Below are 18199 nucleotides of genomic sequence, written 5' to 3'. Positions count from 1 at the left end.
GCAATAAAGGTTTGGCAGTGCTCAAGGTGAAATAAAATTGATAGGCAATCTTAAACTCAGATTTCTGAATGAAAATTCAGCCATTATTAATTTCAAAGTGCTGAAGACTACACAGCTCAAATTTTGCAATTGAGACTCAAGAAATTGGAATATGCTTGCCACCATCACTTATGCCAAAAGTCCTAATCTATGCTTTCACCAGCTCCTGGTTCAATTCTCAATGTTTTCCTTATTGTCACCCAAAGTTTCATATTATGCAAACAGTTCAGACAGAATTCTCTTGACCACATTCTGCTTCTTGGTTTCAAGTCCCATTCGCCAATCAAAGTGGCTTTTGCTGACCTCTAATGGCTTCCCATCTGAATCTTTTCCTTGGATGTTTTGGTTTGGCGAGTCCAACATGAAGGAGAGCAAGTCATGGACCCCAGAGTCAGCTGCTGTTACATCAGCAGAGGTAATGTTTGTGATGTAGCCCACTGGTGAAAGATGGCACCCGAGGATCGGTGACTTCACTGTTGGTGGGCTCTGTCAGTGGCAGAGGTGCATCTCGGAGACATCAACAAGGTGGATTGCGCGAGAGATGCAACTCAGACTTTGGTGTGTTTAGTGCGGGCAGCAGCAGAGGCGAATTGGCCCAGTGGCAAAACATGGCACCTGAGGATTGGTGACTTTGACAATAGTTCGGTCCAGCGCAGATTAGGTCTGATTTCCTACAGTGTGGAAACAGGCCCTCTGGCCCAACAAGCCCACACCGACCCACTGAAGAGTAACCCACCCAGACCCATTCCCCACCCTATATTTACCCCGACTAATGCACCTAACACTATTGGCAAATTCCTATGGCCAAATCACCCTAACCTGCACATCTTTGGACTGTGGGAGGAAACTGGAGCACCTGAAGGAAACCCACGCAGACACAGGGAGAATGTGCAAATGCCTCACAGACAGTCATCCGAGGCAGGAATCGAACCCAAGTCCCTGGTGCTGTGAGGCAACAGTGATACCCAGCATAGACAGAGGCGAAGCGGTGGTGGCTCTGAGCTGGCTCAGAACTCAAATGTGGATGGACTTCTCTTTTCATTTTCCTCTTATTCTTAAATTCGTCAAAATGGCACAAGGTCATGATGTCGAATGAAAGGTTTTCTCCACGTTTTGTATTTCACACTATAAAATACACGTGACAATAAAAATCATCCATCCCACATGCCCTTCACATTCACCTCTGCAAATAACTTTTAAGAGGAGAATGTAGCCTCATTTGCCACCAACTCTTATTTTTATTCCCAGAATTGGCTTCCTTCTTCCACTCTTATGGATTTTATAACTTATATTGTACATTTCAATCAATCCTTTGTTCTTGCAACTTTGACCTATTGTGTCTTTATTTTACTGCTTTAAATCAATCTCCAACTTCAAACACCCCTAACAATGTTAGGTCATGGTCTTGGTCACCTTTCCTAATCGTGTCTAATTCCAAATCTTTCATGAAACATGTTGATTATGCAGATTATTGTTAGCAAGTCCTCGTTGTGCTATAAAGATTTAAAAAAGCTTTTAACTTTTTAAATGGATGACCAAAGAAATAGAAGAAATAGTATTTTGCTTGTTGAATAAATAAAAATTATTCATTAAGACTGTTGAAAGCAACAAGTGTAACAGAGGAGACACATCTTAACTGAAGGAAAACTCAAGACAATCATATACGTGGACATTAAAGGTTACATTCTAAAAGTCAGAATATTTAGTCCTAATGTTTAGAACATTAGAATCCAGAGCTTTAGGGTTTAAAATTGTTGTTCCTTCTAAACGGCCATCAACTTTAACAAACATCATTTGATATACTGGCATAAATGATCTACAAACCAACCAATTATAGGAATGATATTTTTCAGTTTGTATCTGTTGGATTTGCTCTCAGGAACTGAATGCACTGCATTAATTGATCTCAGCAAAGACAACCCCTGTGTACAACTGGCCCTCCCCACAATGTTTGGGGTTGGGGTATTGTGTTTTTCTGTCTTGAGTAATTACTCAGTCACCAATCTGGATTTCCACCTGACTCTGTTGTAAGCTCCAATTGTTACATAAGACCTCAGCATTGAAACAGACCATTGCTACAACCGGTCTGTGTTTTTTTTGATGACCCATATGAGACTCCCCCATCCCACTTCATTCACCCGCTGACCTTACATACCTAGATCCCTCACATACTTAGCCTCTCATTAATCTTATTCACGGCTAGTCCCTGTGGCAGCAAGTATCACATTCTCACCACTTACTGGGTAAAGAAATGACCTCTGAAGTTCTTACTGGATTTATAAGTGACTGTCTTATATGTATAGATCTAATAAAGGAATAAAACATTTTCTGATAGAATCATGAGTTGAACAGGTGACCAGCAGATGTTTAATAACCATTGAATGAGTCACCATCTATAGGAGAAAAAAGGTAAAAGTCTGGAAAAGATAAATTTCAAAACACTGGACCCTGAAGCACAGTAAGGCAGTGAACAGAACAATGATTAAGAACAAAGTTGGTCACAGAGGTTAACAAGAAACACAATTCACATCTTAAATCCTGTGGCCACTAAACCACATCAAAAAACTGAAAGGAGCTGATCTTGAAGTGACATGGTGCAGCAAGCAAATAAGGAAGTGATGTTCACTGTTCAAAGGCTTCTGCTAAGGCGAATGTGAAGTGTGTATGGAACGGACGAAAAACTAAAAATATCCAAGGAAAGAATTCGGATAACTGAATTGATGTTTTAAATTAACTGTTGAATTTAAAAGGATTTTGGAGATTGAAGTGATATTGTTAACAGAGTTGAGGCCAAACCACTGCTTACACATTGTTCAGCTAATGAACTCAATAGCTTTGTGTAAAGCTCCAGGCTTAAGAGATTAAAAATAGAACAAAGCAGTGAAGAACGAAAGTACAAATTTGCCAGGCAACCTAAGAGTTCAATAAAGCTCCAGAAGCATAGTTTCAACAGCCCTCGTTGGATTCTTATAACAGTTTCGATGTACATGCCGCCATGCAAACAGTTGAATGAACCGATGTTAAGGTTTAAATGTTAGCAGATTAAATGTCTTCTCCAAAATAAGAAAAAGAATAAATAAAATGAAAAGACTTGTGGATATATAGTGCTTTTCATTAACTCAATATGTCCCAAAGTTCCTTATCATTTAAGTAATTTTGAAATATAGTTATTGCTGTAATGCATAGAATCAAACATACTGGTCCTTAGAAGCTATTGAGTTAGAAACCTGTCAACAGATGATGCCAGAAGCCCAAGAGTTTTTTTGCTTTAATCGCACTTGAAATTTACTTAATTCAGTTTTTCCTTTTTAAAAATTCATTCAGGGATGAGGGCTTCGTTGGCTATGCCAGCATTTATTGAATTACCAAGATGGCAGTTAAGAATCAACCATATTGTTGTGGTTCTGCAGTCACATGTAGGCCGCATCAGGTAAAGATGGCAGTTTCTTTCCCACTAATGAGCCAGACGGATTTTTCTGACAATTGACAATGGTTTCATGGTCATCATAACATTTGAGTCCAGATTTTTATTGAATTCAATGTCCACCATATGTAATGGCAGGATTCAAACCTGGGTCTCCAGAACTTAACTGGGTCGCAGGATTAATTGTCTAACAATAATACTACCAGGCTGGCGCTGTCCTGAATATTACTTTGATTAACTCTGTATTAGAGTAAATCAATTGAATTTGCAGCCTCATACTTTAACAATCACAACATGGATAAGGTGAACAATGTGTGAATTCTCAGTTGCCTACAGTGCCATGCTAACAAATCCAGATATCATAACTGCAAAACAATGCATCTTCTGAATAGTTAAAACTCAATCTAAAGGGTCCAAACTTACATCGCTGTAAAATCCTGTTTAGTCAATTAAATTTTAATAGCTCAAGACAGAAAGAGAAGAAAGCATCTTGATGAGTTACAAATAACTAGTGAGATTCATAAATATTTGGAGTGATTTCAAAGATGCATCTACAATCAGCTAAAAGATGCAAAGTAAACTGTATTGCATTATTCAATTTTAAGCATTTTATATGAAAGTCAGTAGTGTCATTACTCTGGATTGTTAATATTCTCGTTATTATTGGCACTAGAAAATCTTTAAGTAAGCCTTCATGCATAAACAATGACTTGATGAAAGTTATATATGGTATTTAGATTTTAAATAGAGACAGAAGAATTTGGGTCAATTCTGTGAAGTTCTCTTATGAAACAGATTTGAAAGTCATTTGGAATAGTAAGCTAATTGAGAAAGCATCTGACTGTACTCAAATGCTTGGAAGAACAAAGCCAATGTTAAATGGATGGAATACTTGTACTGTGGAATTTACAATAGACCAGAAAGCCATTAGTTTAGTTTCAGTGTTACAACACAAGTTTGAGGTCTCAGTTCAGAAGGGAGAGGAGTTTTCGGGAGTAAGAGAATCAAGTTTTTAGTTCATAATTTAGTTTATACAAATTCTAAGCCAGGAGAGTTTGGACAGAAAAAGTTATTAGAAATGAAAAGCTCAGGCTATCAGAATTGTGAAAGGTTTGTGGCAGCAGACACAAAGAACTCGCAAAATTGTCTTCACTGCCCAAGGAAGTTCAGCCAAATCAAATTTAAATATCCTTTATTGATAAGATGTGCTCATTATTGCTAATTGGTTCATTTCCAATCACGTTTACTTATTTTGTCCTTTAGAATTGATTATTACGTGATGGTTGAACTGACATGGCCTCCACTTTCTTCTGCCTCTAGGAAAATACCTCATTTGGAGGGTTGGGATAGGAAAATCGCTAAACCATGTATGTGGAAAGAAGCTGTATGCGGTCACATTGTGACATTACATATCAGTCTGTGTCACTAGGAATTCAAATACATCTACAGATATCAGCGGTTTCAATTTAAGCAAGCATTTAAATAGAACGTGTACTCTTAGCTTGAACTCAGAAGTCAAGAAGAAACATTTTTAGAAAGGATTACTGTACCTTAGGTGGAGATGGCTGCTGCTGTTGTTGTTTGTTAGGATTTGCTGGCTGCTGAAGTCGGAGAGCTCTCGGGATGAATTCTGGGGCTAGAGGATTAAGGACATATGTCTTCTTCAACTCAAGTGCCTCCAGCTGTGCCTTGATTTGCTCAAATGTGATGCCATGGAGACTGTTGTTCTCGTGACAGATATCAATGAAGCTTTCCCAAAATTTCCTTGAAGAGACAGCAAGAGGGAGATTAAAATGAAGTTCAGCCTCAACTTGCAACAACTCAGATTATCAAGAAATGCATTTTTAAACCAGGTATAGAAAGTTAAATTCGTACAGGCACACAAACAAGAAGTCATTCATAAAACAATACAGGTGTAAAATACATACAACTACTGAGGAAAACAATACCTCTTGAGATTGATTTTAGAATTTTATATGGTTTCACTTCATTGGAGGGCAATTTAAAATGTATATTGCATCAATTGACAGTGATTCAGAAATATAAAATAAATTGAAATGCTAACAAACCACCTCCCACCAAACTGTATCATTTCAGGCCTTTCAGTTTGAAAAACTGCCAGTAATATGTATAGGTATTAGCAATTAGAGTCATAGTGGTGTATAGCATGGAAACAGATCTTTTGGTCCAACTCATACATGCAGAGCAGATATCCCAACCCAATCTAGTCCCACTTGCCAGCACCTGGCCCATATCCCTCCAAACCCTTCCTATTCATATACCCATCCAGATGCCTTTTAAATGTTGCAATTGTACCGGCCTCCACCACTTCCTCTGGCAGCTCATTCTATAAATGTACCACCCTCTGCGTGTAAACATTGCCCCTTCGGTCTCTTTTATATATTTCCCCTCTCGCCCTAAACCTATGTGTTCTGCTTCTGGACTCCTCCGCCCCAGGGACAAGACTTTGTCTATTTATCATATCCATGCCCCTCATGATTTTATAAACCTCTATAAGGTCACTCCTCAACCTCCATCACTCCAGGGAAAACAGCCCTAGCCTATTCAACCTTTCCCTCTAGCTCAAATTCTCCAAACCTAGCAACATCATTGTAAATCTTTTATGAACCCTTTCAAGTTTCACAACATTCTTCTGATAGGAAGATCAGAACTCCACATAATATTCCAAAAGTGGCCTAACCAAAGTCCTGTACAGCCTCAACATGACCTCCCAACGCCTGTACTCAATACTCTGACCAATAAAGGAAAACATACCAAACGCCTTCTTCACTATCCTTATCTACCTTCAATTCTACTTTCAAGGAGCTATGAACCTGCACTCCAAGGTCTCTTTGTTCAGCAACACTCCCTAGGACCTTAATACGAAATGGGTGGGTACTGTTAAGATTTGCTTTCCCAAAATGCAGCACCTCCCATTTATCTGAATTAAACTCCATCTGCCATTCCTCAGCCCATTGGCCCATCTGATCAAGATCCCATTGTACTCGGAGATAACCTTCTTCGCTGTCCACTACACCTCCACTTTTGGTGTCATCTGCAAACTTACTAAACATACCTATTATGTTCACATTCAAATCATTTTTGTAAGTGAAGAAAAGTAGGGGACCCAGCCCTGATCCTTGTGGCACTCCACTGGTCACAGGCCTCCAGTCTGAAAAACCCTCCACCACCACCCTCTACCTTCTATCTTTGAGACAGTTCTGTATCCAAATGGCTAGTTCTCGCCATATTCCATGAGATCTAACCTTGCTAACCAGTCTCCCATGGGGAACCTTGTCAAAAAACTTGTCATTTAAAGTAAATTCTGTAAAAATACAGAAATCACACTCAATGTTGTATAGCAACTGGAAAGGAGGCAAAATACATGTCACAAGCCTATTCTGAAATAGATAAAGAAAGAATGGGATGAAATTTGCTAATAAAGGTAAAGCACCATAATATAGCACTAATATTTTCAAACAAAATAGTGTTAAAATGTTGTTCTGTATTTGTTGAAAGTTGTGTCAATTGTACAGAAAAAAAACTTTTAAGTGAGTGGTGGAAGATGACGTGCAATAGATTTATTAATAACTAAGGCCTTGTGAGATTTCATAATTACTGATGAATGCATTTCAATAATAATTTTAAGCCTTTGCACCAATGAAAGAGTTTGGCACGAGGGCAAGGAAATCATGTATAAATTGTTTAATAACAAGCATTGAATTAATACTGGTATGTACTATTGCTCTATTAAATCAGTAACATGGCAAAGATTTGTGCTTTGACGCTCACCTGTACCAAATTCCCAACCTCAGCCACCATATGGCAACATGAAGAGTTACAGGAAACAAAACAAGTTGCTCTAGAACATGTCAGACAATTTTGTAGGAATAATGCTGAAAGCTTAAAAACAGGTTATCAGTCTGACTTCAAACAGTTTATGGAGTATGAGCAGATCAAAGTAAATAACAAAGGAAAGAGGAAAAGAATCACCAAGCTTAAACAAAAGAATCATAATAGGCCTCAAATTGGAGAACAGCACAAATAATTACTTCTACATAACTTCAAGACAAAATCATTCCGTGAATATACTATTCCCAAAGAAAATACCAACTGCTGCTGAAAAGTTTTATTCCAAGAATTTCTAATATCTATACATATCACTGACAGCATTTCAAACTGAAAGCCCTGAAATGATACAGCTTGGTGGGAGGTCTTTTGTCAGCATTTCAATTCATTTTGTACTTATGAACCAATGTCAATTCATGGAATATACATTTTAAATTTCCTTCCAATGAAGTGAACCCATGTAAAATGATAAAATAATCAATCTCAAGAAGTGCTTTTTTCCTCAGGAGTTCAATGAATATCTGTAGTTTGGGGCTGCTGATCTCATGCAGATTGGCACTAGGAGATCTGCAACTGGTTGAAGTGTTACATATTAAAACAACAAATTTGAAGTGCCAGGTTTAAGGAACAGGGGAATGAGTAACTGGATGACAGAAGACTGGGGCTAATTGGATAACAGGGGAAAATGGTGTAATTGGATAGCTCTTCAATGATAGAATAAATTCCTTCCACCTGGTTCTATGATGATGATAATAGAAACTAATGAATGAATGAAGGACATCAAACACAATTAGGATGAGGCTCAATGGCAATGACTCCAAAGTTGGTTGCCAACAAACATACACTGGATAGGCTATTAAAGTTTAATTCGAGATAAGTCAGCTGGTGAAAGGTAGAATGGAAGTCTAGTCTTAGTACACTTGCCAGTTTTTACTTAAGGACATAAGAACTTAAGAAATAGGAGTAAGAATAGGCCATCTGGCCCCTCAAGCACCAAGTGCTTTTCCAGCACCACTCTAATCTAGACTGATCTTTTTCGTGGACTCAGTTCTACTTACCTGCCCACTTGCTATCATCCTTAAATACTTTACTGTTCAAAAATCTATATTTGCCTTTAAAACATTCAACGGGGTAGCCTCAACTGCCTCAGCAGGCACGGAATTGCACAGAATCACAATGATTTAGGAGAAGGTCCTCATCAGCTCAATCCTAAATCTGCTATCCCTTATTTTGAGGCTATATCCCCTAGTTCTATCAGCGGGAACAACCTTCCTACTTCCATCTTATCTATTCCCTTCATAATTTTGTGTTTCTGTAAGATCCCCCCATATTCTTCTAAATTCCAATATGACTAGTCCCAGTCTACTCAATCTCTCCGCATAAGCCAATCCTCAACTCCGGAATCAACCTAGTGAACCTCCTCTGCATACCCTCCAGTGCCAGTATGTCCTTTCTAACGTGTGGAGACCAAAACCGTATACAGTAATCCAGGCATGGCCTCACCAGTACCCTACACAGCTGCAGCAAAACCTCCCTGTTTTTAAATTCCATCCATTTAGAGATATACACAATAAAAATCTACCGCCTAATCCAATACATAATTTCTATCAGCTGAAATCTATTTTAATGTCCACTATTTGAACATGAGTAAATACTCAATTATGATAAAATTAACAACACCATTCAAACATTTGCAGACAAGGACTGAAAATGGAAGTAGTAAAAAGAATACATATATTTTCTACCATTCCCTAACACTTCCCGTGGTTTATATATGTGCTGGAAGCTGTTTATAATTAATGTCTCATTCAATCAACATGATTGAAAGTCTCTTACCATTTAAAAATATCTACAACATTTCTGACTGGAGGCAAAAGCTTTGATTACTAGAGGCAGAACACTTCTAATACATTTTAAATTTCATGAATATTGAACTTTGTTGCTTCCATGAGGTAATAAGGTGATAGATAAAGGTTTTGGGTTGAATTTGTTACTGAACAAAAAAAAATCGCTTTTTAAAAATTAATAAAGCAAAAACTGTAAACTTTAACTGAGATACAGGTGCGGCAATACACTGGAACACTTAACACCCGAACAAATATATTCTTAGAGGCTCTATAATCAGCTGCCTTGACAATGCGTTTTAAGTAGTCTTCATAGTGAACTTTGTTATGAATATAAGATAAAGGGGTAGGAAGGAAAAGTGAAGCCAGATGATTCATCCAAAGGTTAGCCTCACTAGTGAATAGGTCGAGTGTGTGGTCAGGCAGCATCTGAGGAGAAGGAGAATCGACGTTTCGGGAATAAGCCCTTCATCAGGCCTGACCTGCAGTCCTTTTCCAGCACCACACTCGCGACTCTGATCTCCAGCATCTGCAGTCCTCACTTTCTACTCACCAGTGAACAACACTGGATGGGGTCTAACCAGGTTACCAGAGCTTTCAATCTACATGGCTCATAAAGCCTAGGATAGGAAAAAAAATCCTTCAAATGCAAAAGTAGAACAAACGGCATTAAAACATTGCATGATTCCAATCAGGAGTCAAATGGAATACTCTCTTCTGAATAGGTGAAATATTAAATAAAGAATTGAAAAGTATAAGCAAAAACAATTCAGTTATCAATATCTTTCATGCTGGATTCCATCCTCACTTCCTCACTGGGATACCATAGCTGCAGTATTTCTCCAAGATACCAAAGTACAAAATGCCATGAGAGAGTCTGAGGCAGCGTGCAGTAAAATTTTCAATGCATCCTTCAAAAGCAGATCTTTCATAAATTTACTGGGTTAAATTGATAATAGCTTCAAGATCAATGAGCTTCACTAGTGTGAAGGACAAGTAGCATAAATTCATGAGAATCCCATAACCTCCAAATTCTTCTCACAAACTGTCCTGATGGACAAACTTCGATGTTGTCACGTTATTAAGATTTTATGTGGAAACAATCAGCAGCACAAGGGCTGCTGTGGTTCAAGGGACAAAACTCATTACCATCTTCACACTGTGGCTATAGATAAATATTGCTGTCTGATGAGTATCACCTAAATTAATCAAAATGGAAAAAAAACTCCCACTAACGGCATTTTTGGTCTTTTATAGTTCACTCTTGACAGAAGCAAGTAAATTGGATGAAGTACTTATAAAATGCTCTTGAAAAAGGAAGGTACATTAATAGACTTGTATGTGATAAAGTAAAATATTTCTGCTTTCAAACTCCAATGTAAAGAAAAATCGGATTATCTTATGCTGATCAAAATCACTGTCAGTAGCCTTGAAAATGTTAGTTTCGTCTCCCAGGAAACACACACAAACAGCACAGCATTGGAATCTTATCCTGAACTACATCTGGAAGCAATGGCTTCAGTTCAATGTCTCAGCCTGCAGACGATGAGTTCAAACTTCACTGAAACTTAAGCACATAATGTAAAACGCACTCCGTTAGTGATATTGTTGTTCAGATGATACATTAATTGAAGAATGCATCTAAACTCTCAGATGGACATTTTTAAAAAATCCACAGTTTTTGAAGAGGAAAGGAGTGCTCTATGAGTCCTGATTAATATTTACTGTTTAAATAACATGATCAAAAACAAATTATCTGGTGTTGTATCTCATAGTCCACAATATTTTACAGTGTGTACTGGCTGACGGATTTCTCCAAATTACAATATCAGTTACACTAAAAGCACTTTATTGGCGGTGAATAGCTCTGAGATTAAGAAGTACAACTTTCGCAGATGACTTTTTAAAAAAATGCAAAACTTCATCCTTACAGTAGACCAGAGAACAAAAGGCCACGAGAGAGTCTGAGGCAATGTGCAGTAAAATTACAATGCATCCTTCCAAAGCAGATCTTTTATAAATTTACTGGGTTAGGTTTTCTGCCCATTGACCATGAATGGATAAAAATCTAGCCAACTGAACCAAGCCCTACTAAAGCAGCTGTTCATTCATTTTAGTGCTTCGCATAGGTTGCGTTTTGCAGTACTAATGCCTATTATCTTGCTTAGAGATTCAGGTTCAATTTGCAGAGTTATACAAGGTATTAGTCACGCTTATATTTTTGGACAGCTGAGCTTTAAGCTTTACTTGCTGCTGCTGATTGAAGTGAAATTTGCTTACATGAACCACTGGAATGGTTATGGAAAGCAGTTTGTCTAGAACTATATTCAATTTGCCACGTTAATGGTTTTAAGACACACAAAATAAAAATTGAATGAGTGCGGATGTAGGGAAGGGGGGTTGGTAAAGGGACACAGACCACAAAAAATTTAAAGAAAATGAAGTATGGGTTTGAAAAAAATTAAAAATAGCGTTGTAGGAATGTAGGTAAAATACAAAAAAATGAAAATAACTTCAATTTCCATATCGAAACACAGATGAATGCTTTCCTTTGGTCACGAATGAGCATTCACATAGAGGTCATAGATAAAGAGATGTAGGCAGTTTTATGTTCAAATCAAGCATAACCACCTCAGCTATGTTAACTAAGGAAGAAAAGGAGAATAAAACAGATGAGAAACCTGACTGGGAAATGCAGATGTGAAGTAGCATTGATGCATTTCCCAGTAAAAGCTGCAAGATAGTGACAACAATAGCAGCAACTATGAACTCTTCAACAAACCTTTCGAGTTAGCATGAGAAAAGGCCATTCTTAACACTCTGCACGAATATTAAAATACCTAAAGACATTACTATGTAAAGCCAGTCAAAAACCACTTTACTCAAACACCTTAAACTCAGTTAACAACTGGACTGGGACACATATTTCTAACAGTACAGATGAACTACTAAAACTTCTTAATCTCATCAAAACTCATGGAATCTAAATGTGTCTGATTTATAGGGTGAAGAAGGAGCCACAGGTTTTGATGCTGCAAGAACCAAATTGCTAGCAAGAACACAGGTATTGTAAGAACAGAATTTTTCTCCCCCAATTTGGAATAAATATACATAACATATCATTTTTGACCTTGGGTTTTAAAACAGAGGGAGATGTATTTTGGAAAAGACCAAAAAGTCATCTGGAGAGTCAACCAAATAAATCTTTTCAAAGAATGCAGTTAATTGCACAGCAAATTCCTGTAGATAGTAGATTAATGTTTATACTTATTAAATTACAGAGTCATAGAGATTCATAGCACAGAAACAGACTCTTCAGTCCAATTTGTCCATGCCAACCAGGTATCCTAGATAAATCTAGTCCCACTTGCCAGCATTTGGCCCATATCCTTCCAAACCCTTCCTATTCATATACCCATCCAGATGCCTTTTAAATGCTGTAATTGTTCCAGCCTCCACCACTTCCTCTTGCAGTTCATTCTATACACACACCACCCTCTATTGCTCCTTAGGTCCCTTTTATATCTTTCCCCTCTCACCTTGAATCTAAGTCCTCTAGTTTTGGACTTCCCAACCCCAAGGAAATGAGCTTGTCTATTGACCCTACCTACGTCTCGCATGATTTCCTAAACCTTTGTATGGTCACCCCTCAGCCTCTGGTACTCCAGGAGTAAATAGCCCTAGTCTATTTAATGTCTCCCTATAGCGCAAATCCTCAAACCATGGCAACGTCTTTGTGAATTTTTTCTGAACTCTTAAGTTTCACAACATCCTTCCTGTAGCAGGGAGACCAGAATTGCACACAGTATTCCAAACATGAACTAGCCAATGTCTGGTACAGCCATAAACTGACCTCGCAAATCCTATACACTGACCAATAAAGGCAAGAATACCAAACATATTCTTTACTCTCCTACTAACTGAGAAGTGATGACTGCAGATGCTGGAGGTCAGAGCTGTGTGTGTGGCGCTGGAAAGCCCAACAGGTCAGTCAGCATCCAAGAAGCAGGAGAATCAATGTTACGGGTGTAAGCCATAAGACCTGCTGTGCTTTTCCAGCAACAAACTCTTGGCTACTTACCTGTGACTTCACTTACAAGGAACTATAAACTTGCATTTGAAGGTCTTACACTTACGTTTATGACAGGCAGAGTAAAATTAAGGCAGCTAGTTTAGATTTAGAACAGAAGATTCAGGATGGAATCTTGATAAGCAATGAATGAAGCAGCTAATGGCAAAAGGTTGGGAGAATCATTGAGATGGTAGTGAACGATTCCTGATGTTGAGAGCAAGAAGTTTAATTTTCCAACCAAGCATGGGACGGCAAGTCAAGATGCTTGTTAGTAAGCAGCAAGGGCTGTTTGCATGCATATGTACATACGCAATATATCGCCTCACCTTATTAATATATAGTTCCTCATTCTCTCAGCTGGTGGACAGAAACCAAACAGCAACAATTCCCAACAAGGAAGTCAGAACAACTCTAGCTCTTTGTTTATTCTTATGACTCTCCACCTTGGACACCCATCATTAACTCTCTTGTCAGTGACTGCACATACCCCTGTCCACAATAGCCTTCAGGTCCCCGCTGGCAAGCAAGATGTTAATTTTCCAGTCTGACATATCTGGGGCAATTGAGAGGAACTATGCAGGTCAGTTGCAAATTGCTTGAACAGGTGCATGGCTGGGCTTTAGAGATGGCACCAATGCCAAGAATCCCAGGAGGTCCCACCAGTGGAATGTTTATCTGTCTCGAGTGGGAGAATTTGATAGGGAATAATTTAGAGGTGAGCTTGGGAAGGTAGCATGAGGAGACACACTAGGGCCTGATGGGAGAAAGCCTCCACGAAACCCTCCAGAGGCTTCTGGTACACTGCACTCTCAAAGTCTTAGTTCCGCAGAATCACGTTTTTAATTCAGAAAAATCCAGAATTTAAGATAGAAGACAATACAGTTTCTCCTGGCCAGAGAATCTGGTCAGGGCAGGGGAAGGAATCACTTTAGCAGAAATGATTTTTAATTTATGGGGCTCCAAACTAAGAGAATACGGGTAGAGATCTTCAAATTGTTAGAACTGAAACAGTTTAGGCTATCACAATTGTGAAAGGTTCATGCCAGTTAAGTATAACATTTGATATTTCTTTGGAAGTAAGTCCCTACAGAAGACAGTGTTGGGAAAACTATTTGAAACTTTATTTTGGTGTGCACGTTAACATCCGTTTTCAACAGAGCTTTGTTCTTTTTTTTAATGTAATAAACTTGTGCTCTGTTGTCAAAGAACATGTGCAGTCTTGTGTGAATATGTTTCAGTACTAAATACCTCATAACTAACTCCAAAAAGTAACATATGATGTATCAAGTTGGGTTTCATTCTGGGATTTGACTTGTCCAGTATTAACATAAACTAAGGTCATAACAGTAAAATTGCTTTGAGAACCGGACCAAGAGAAAGTGCTTGCATTTAAATTTGAATGCACAATGATTTTCTAAACATTATTGTGAGTGAATGTTCTACCCAAGTTTGTACAAAGCAAACAGAAAAGGTTTGAGTCAGGAGTTGACATCAAGCTGATCTCAGTTGTTGATGCTGCAGTGTACCTCCGTGTTCTTGGGTTGGTGTGCAGAAGAGGAAATGAGGTCGCAGCCACGGTTGCCATTTTTCCATCCCTGCTCAATGGCTGTTGCTGGAAAGACTTTGAGATATAGGATGGACAATTCAGTGCCTCATTGTTTTAAATTTTAATTTCTGCATGATGTTTAGAAACATATGGTAAATGGTTTGCGGTCACATTCCAGATGACATACTCTTACTGCTTCTTTAACTTAGAGCTAAGATAAATCATTAGGAGGGGGCAGTTGTGGGGATAAAATGGTCACAAACCCAAATCCTAGCATTAGAACAGTGCTCAAGAAAATGTTATGGAAAGCAAATAATAAAGATTTCCTTTGAGCACAATGTTTTATAAAATCATTAGCAGTTCATAAATGCAATTTCAGTTTTTAGCAAACCTGGGAAACCTTAACTTGGACATAAGAATACTAAAAATTAAGACTAATCTTCTTTAGCATCCTCTACCTCCTTATTCACACATCGGTTCTTAAAATCCCAAGTTGAGCGGCTACCTGATTTACTTTCTCTCAACTATATATTTTGACCCAAGTGAGTTGCATGACTCTTTGTTGCCTGCTTGACTGCACAGCAGTCAAAGGTACAAAGGATGGAAACATAACCACAAACAATTTATTGAGCATCTTCAACAAACTAAAGTGTCTTTGAAAGGAGCTTCGCTGGTGTGTGGTGGAAGACTGATTCTGAATCACAGAAGATCTTAAAAGATCAAAGATGCAGCTGCTAAGGAGTACCATGAAATGAGACAAAGGCAGAGAGATTGAGGAAGTCGATTTGTGAGGTTAGGTCTGAGGCAAGTGATGATGCCATTTTAAATCTTGGAGTTTACCTCATTATTGAGATATGGTGTCACTAGAGGACTGTACACAAGAGTGACTATTCTTCAAAATTACTTCAGAGGCTTATTTACACACGTAAATTCTTGGACAAATTCTTTGTTCTTAGACTTGTATTGACATCAGTATTACATTTTACCGGTGCCTTAACATTGCATAAATCTTGACTTCCAAATCAGCAAGAACATTTAGCAGCTTTCAGATTAGAAATGTAAATATTATTTAAAAAGGTATCTCCACCCAAACGTAAGAATCCTGTCCCTTTGTAAGATCATAGATCTTTAGCACTATAGTTATACCCATACTTTTAATCTTGTACAATCTGAAATGACTAAACTCCATCCATAGGCTCTTGGGAGGTAAACTGCTGAGAATATGCTCAGGATGCCTACTCGTTGCCAGGATAGAGGGGATTGGAACACCCAAGCCTCAGCTATGAAAGAGAAGCTTGGCAGTATCTTGGTTTGGAATGCAAGCTGTAACTGAAATCTCAATAAACCCCATCCTCCACCTAATTTTGTGTTGCATATATTCAGACAGATTAAACAGAAAAAAACCATTTGCTTACAATAATGACCTTTCGGAACTTGGTATGCAAAATTTTCAGGTTTGTTCAAGTACCCATAAGTTCAGAGCCTGGCAGAAATGAGTCCTGGCCTCATTTCCTTAAAAATAAAATTATATTCCAAATGCAATTCATCAGCTGCAAATATATTAAAGGCACTTCTATAGTGGAAGATCATTCATTCAGTGAGACAATGCTCAAGAGCTATCAGCTCTCAACTACTTAGATAATATGTGCGCAACATACACACACGCTCTTGTTCAGTTTGACAATTTTTACAGCTTTAACTAATTTGCAGTTGGGAAAAGAGAGGAAACTTTCACAATGCGATCAATGGTTCCTGGCAAACAGCCAGACAGGCCATCAACAGCATGTGTGGAGATTCTTAATTGTTGTTGAAAGGGAAAAACTAGCACAGCAACATATGCAACCCAATTATATTGCTGCAAGTCTCACAATCAGCTTATAATGAATCTTTTAACAAGAGTAGACAATTATTCTCTTAAGCCAGGAATGGTACCTACCATGGTTATGACTGTAGCAGTATCCTAACTGAATAGGTTCAAAGGTCAAAAATCACACAACACCCAGGTTATACTCCAACAGGTTTATTTGAAAACAAGCTTTCAGAGCTGCTTCTTTTGGTGCTAACACGTGGATGAAGAATGAGGCTCCAGAAGCTGTTTTCGAATAAACCTGTTGAACTAATATCTGGTGTTGTGTGATTTTTGATCTTGTCCAACCCAGTCCAACACCGGTGCATCCACATCATGAGTAGGTTTACTCAGTACATCAGGGGTATCACCTGGGCTCTTCCGGTTTGGTCGGTTCAATGGTACACAGGCACCTACAGAGCAACTGGGAACTTCAATGCAAATTCACTACTTGATTTGAGAACACCAAAAAAAAAGATACCCCAAAACTGACGTGAAGTCATGCCATATGAGTCACGTGCCTGAAATCCAAAACAAGCCAAATTGACAAAGAAAGAGTTAGGCTGTCAAGGGGAAGAAGTGCAAGATGAAACAGGAGCTGAGGTGACAGAAATACAGAGATGATGACCATAATTATTAACCTTGATTCTGCTATCTGTCCATAATTTCTGGTTGTGCAAAATAAGGAGCTTGTCCAAAATGAATACCAAACATAAATACAAATGAAAGCTTGCACTGAGCCTGCTGACATTTGAAAAGATCCTGACAGATCGGACTATAGCTTCAACTTCACTTTTGTGTCTATCTCCAAATGTACAAGTTAGGAGCAGAAGCAGGCCATTCAGTTAAAAATTCTAATTGCATTTTGACTTCTTATAGAAAGGTCTAACTTGTCAAAATTGAATGCCTCAACTGATATGCAGATATAATCGCATAGTTTCAGTCACAGATACGTGCAAATGGCACAGAGAGTAAAGCAAAGAATAAATGAGACCAATAGCTAGATTTCAACACACATTAAGAATTATTTACTTTGTTGGTCATCTAAATTTACTGTGACACGAAAAAATTAATGCCATTACACAAACAATTTTGCTTCAAGTATTTGCTGTCACAGTGAATAGAGTTGTGAAGCTGCTTCAATGCAGTATGGCAGCATGTAACCAATAATTTGTTCCACTTCTAATCTTCTACATTAATTCAGGTAAGGTAAAGTCTTGCAATGCAATTCAAGAGCAATTAATGATGAAGCTGACAGTATTTTTATTCAAGAGACGCTACATCAAGAATAGACACTGTCAAAACTTCACAGTCTAAACTGTTCATCAAACAGTCAATGGACCACAAACATAATTTATTTGCAGACTAACAAATCAGAGTTCAATTTTAATACTTAAATGATATCCTGTTCAGAAATATCAGGTAGACTGTCCCAAATGTATGAACATAATGGAAACAAATATGTAGTCATGTGTGCCTGGGTCAAAACATTTCCCTTTTTTTTGCTCTGAAAGTCCCCTTCATATTTTATTAACAGTGTGTAGGATTACACCAAAACGAATGAAATACACATAACGGT

At 38.1% G+C, this 18199-nt stretch overlaps 1 protein-coding gene across 6 annotated transcripts in view; it reads right to left on the bottom strand.

Moving 5' to 3' along the window:
- helz (helicase with zinc finger) overlaps positions 1 to 18199 on the bottom strand; it is a 274742-nt gene that overhangs the window by 83906 nt on the left and 172637 nt on the right. For all 6 annotated transcript variants that reach the window (XM_072558865.1, XM_072558869.1, XM_072558867.1 and 3 more), the window contains one exon: positions 5014 to 5227. In XM_072558865.1, coding sequence (XP_072414966.1) covers positions 5014 to 5227 — 214 coding nt within the window. The remainder of the gene's footprint in view (positions 1 to 5013; positions 5228 to 18199) is intronic.

This window comes from Chiloscyllium punctatum, chromosome 39, assembly GCF_047496795.1.
Source record: "Chiloscyllium punctatum isolate Juve2018m chromosome 39, sChiPun1.3, whole genome shotgun sequence".
NCBI classification, from domain to species: domain Eukaryota; kingdom Metazoa; phylum Chordata; class Chondrichthyes; order Orectolobiformes; family Hemiscylliidae; genus Chiloscyllium; species Chiloscyllium punctatum.
The sequence above is the reverse complement of the archived record's forward strand: the minus strand, read 5'-3'. Positions and strand labels throughout refer to the sequence as shown.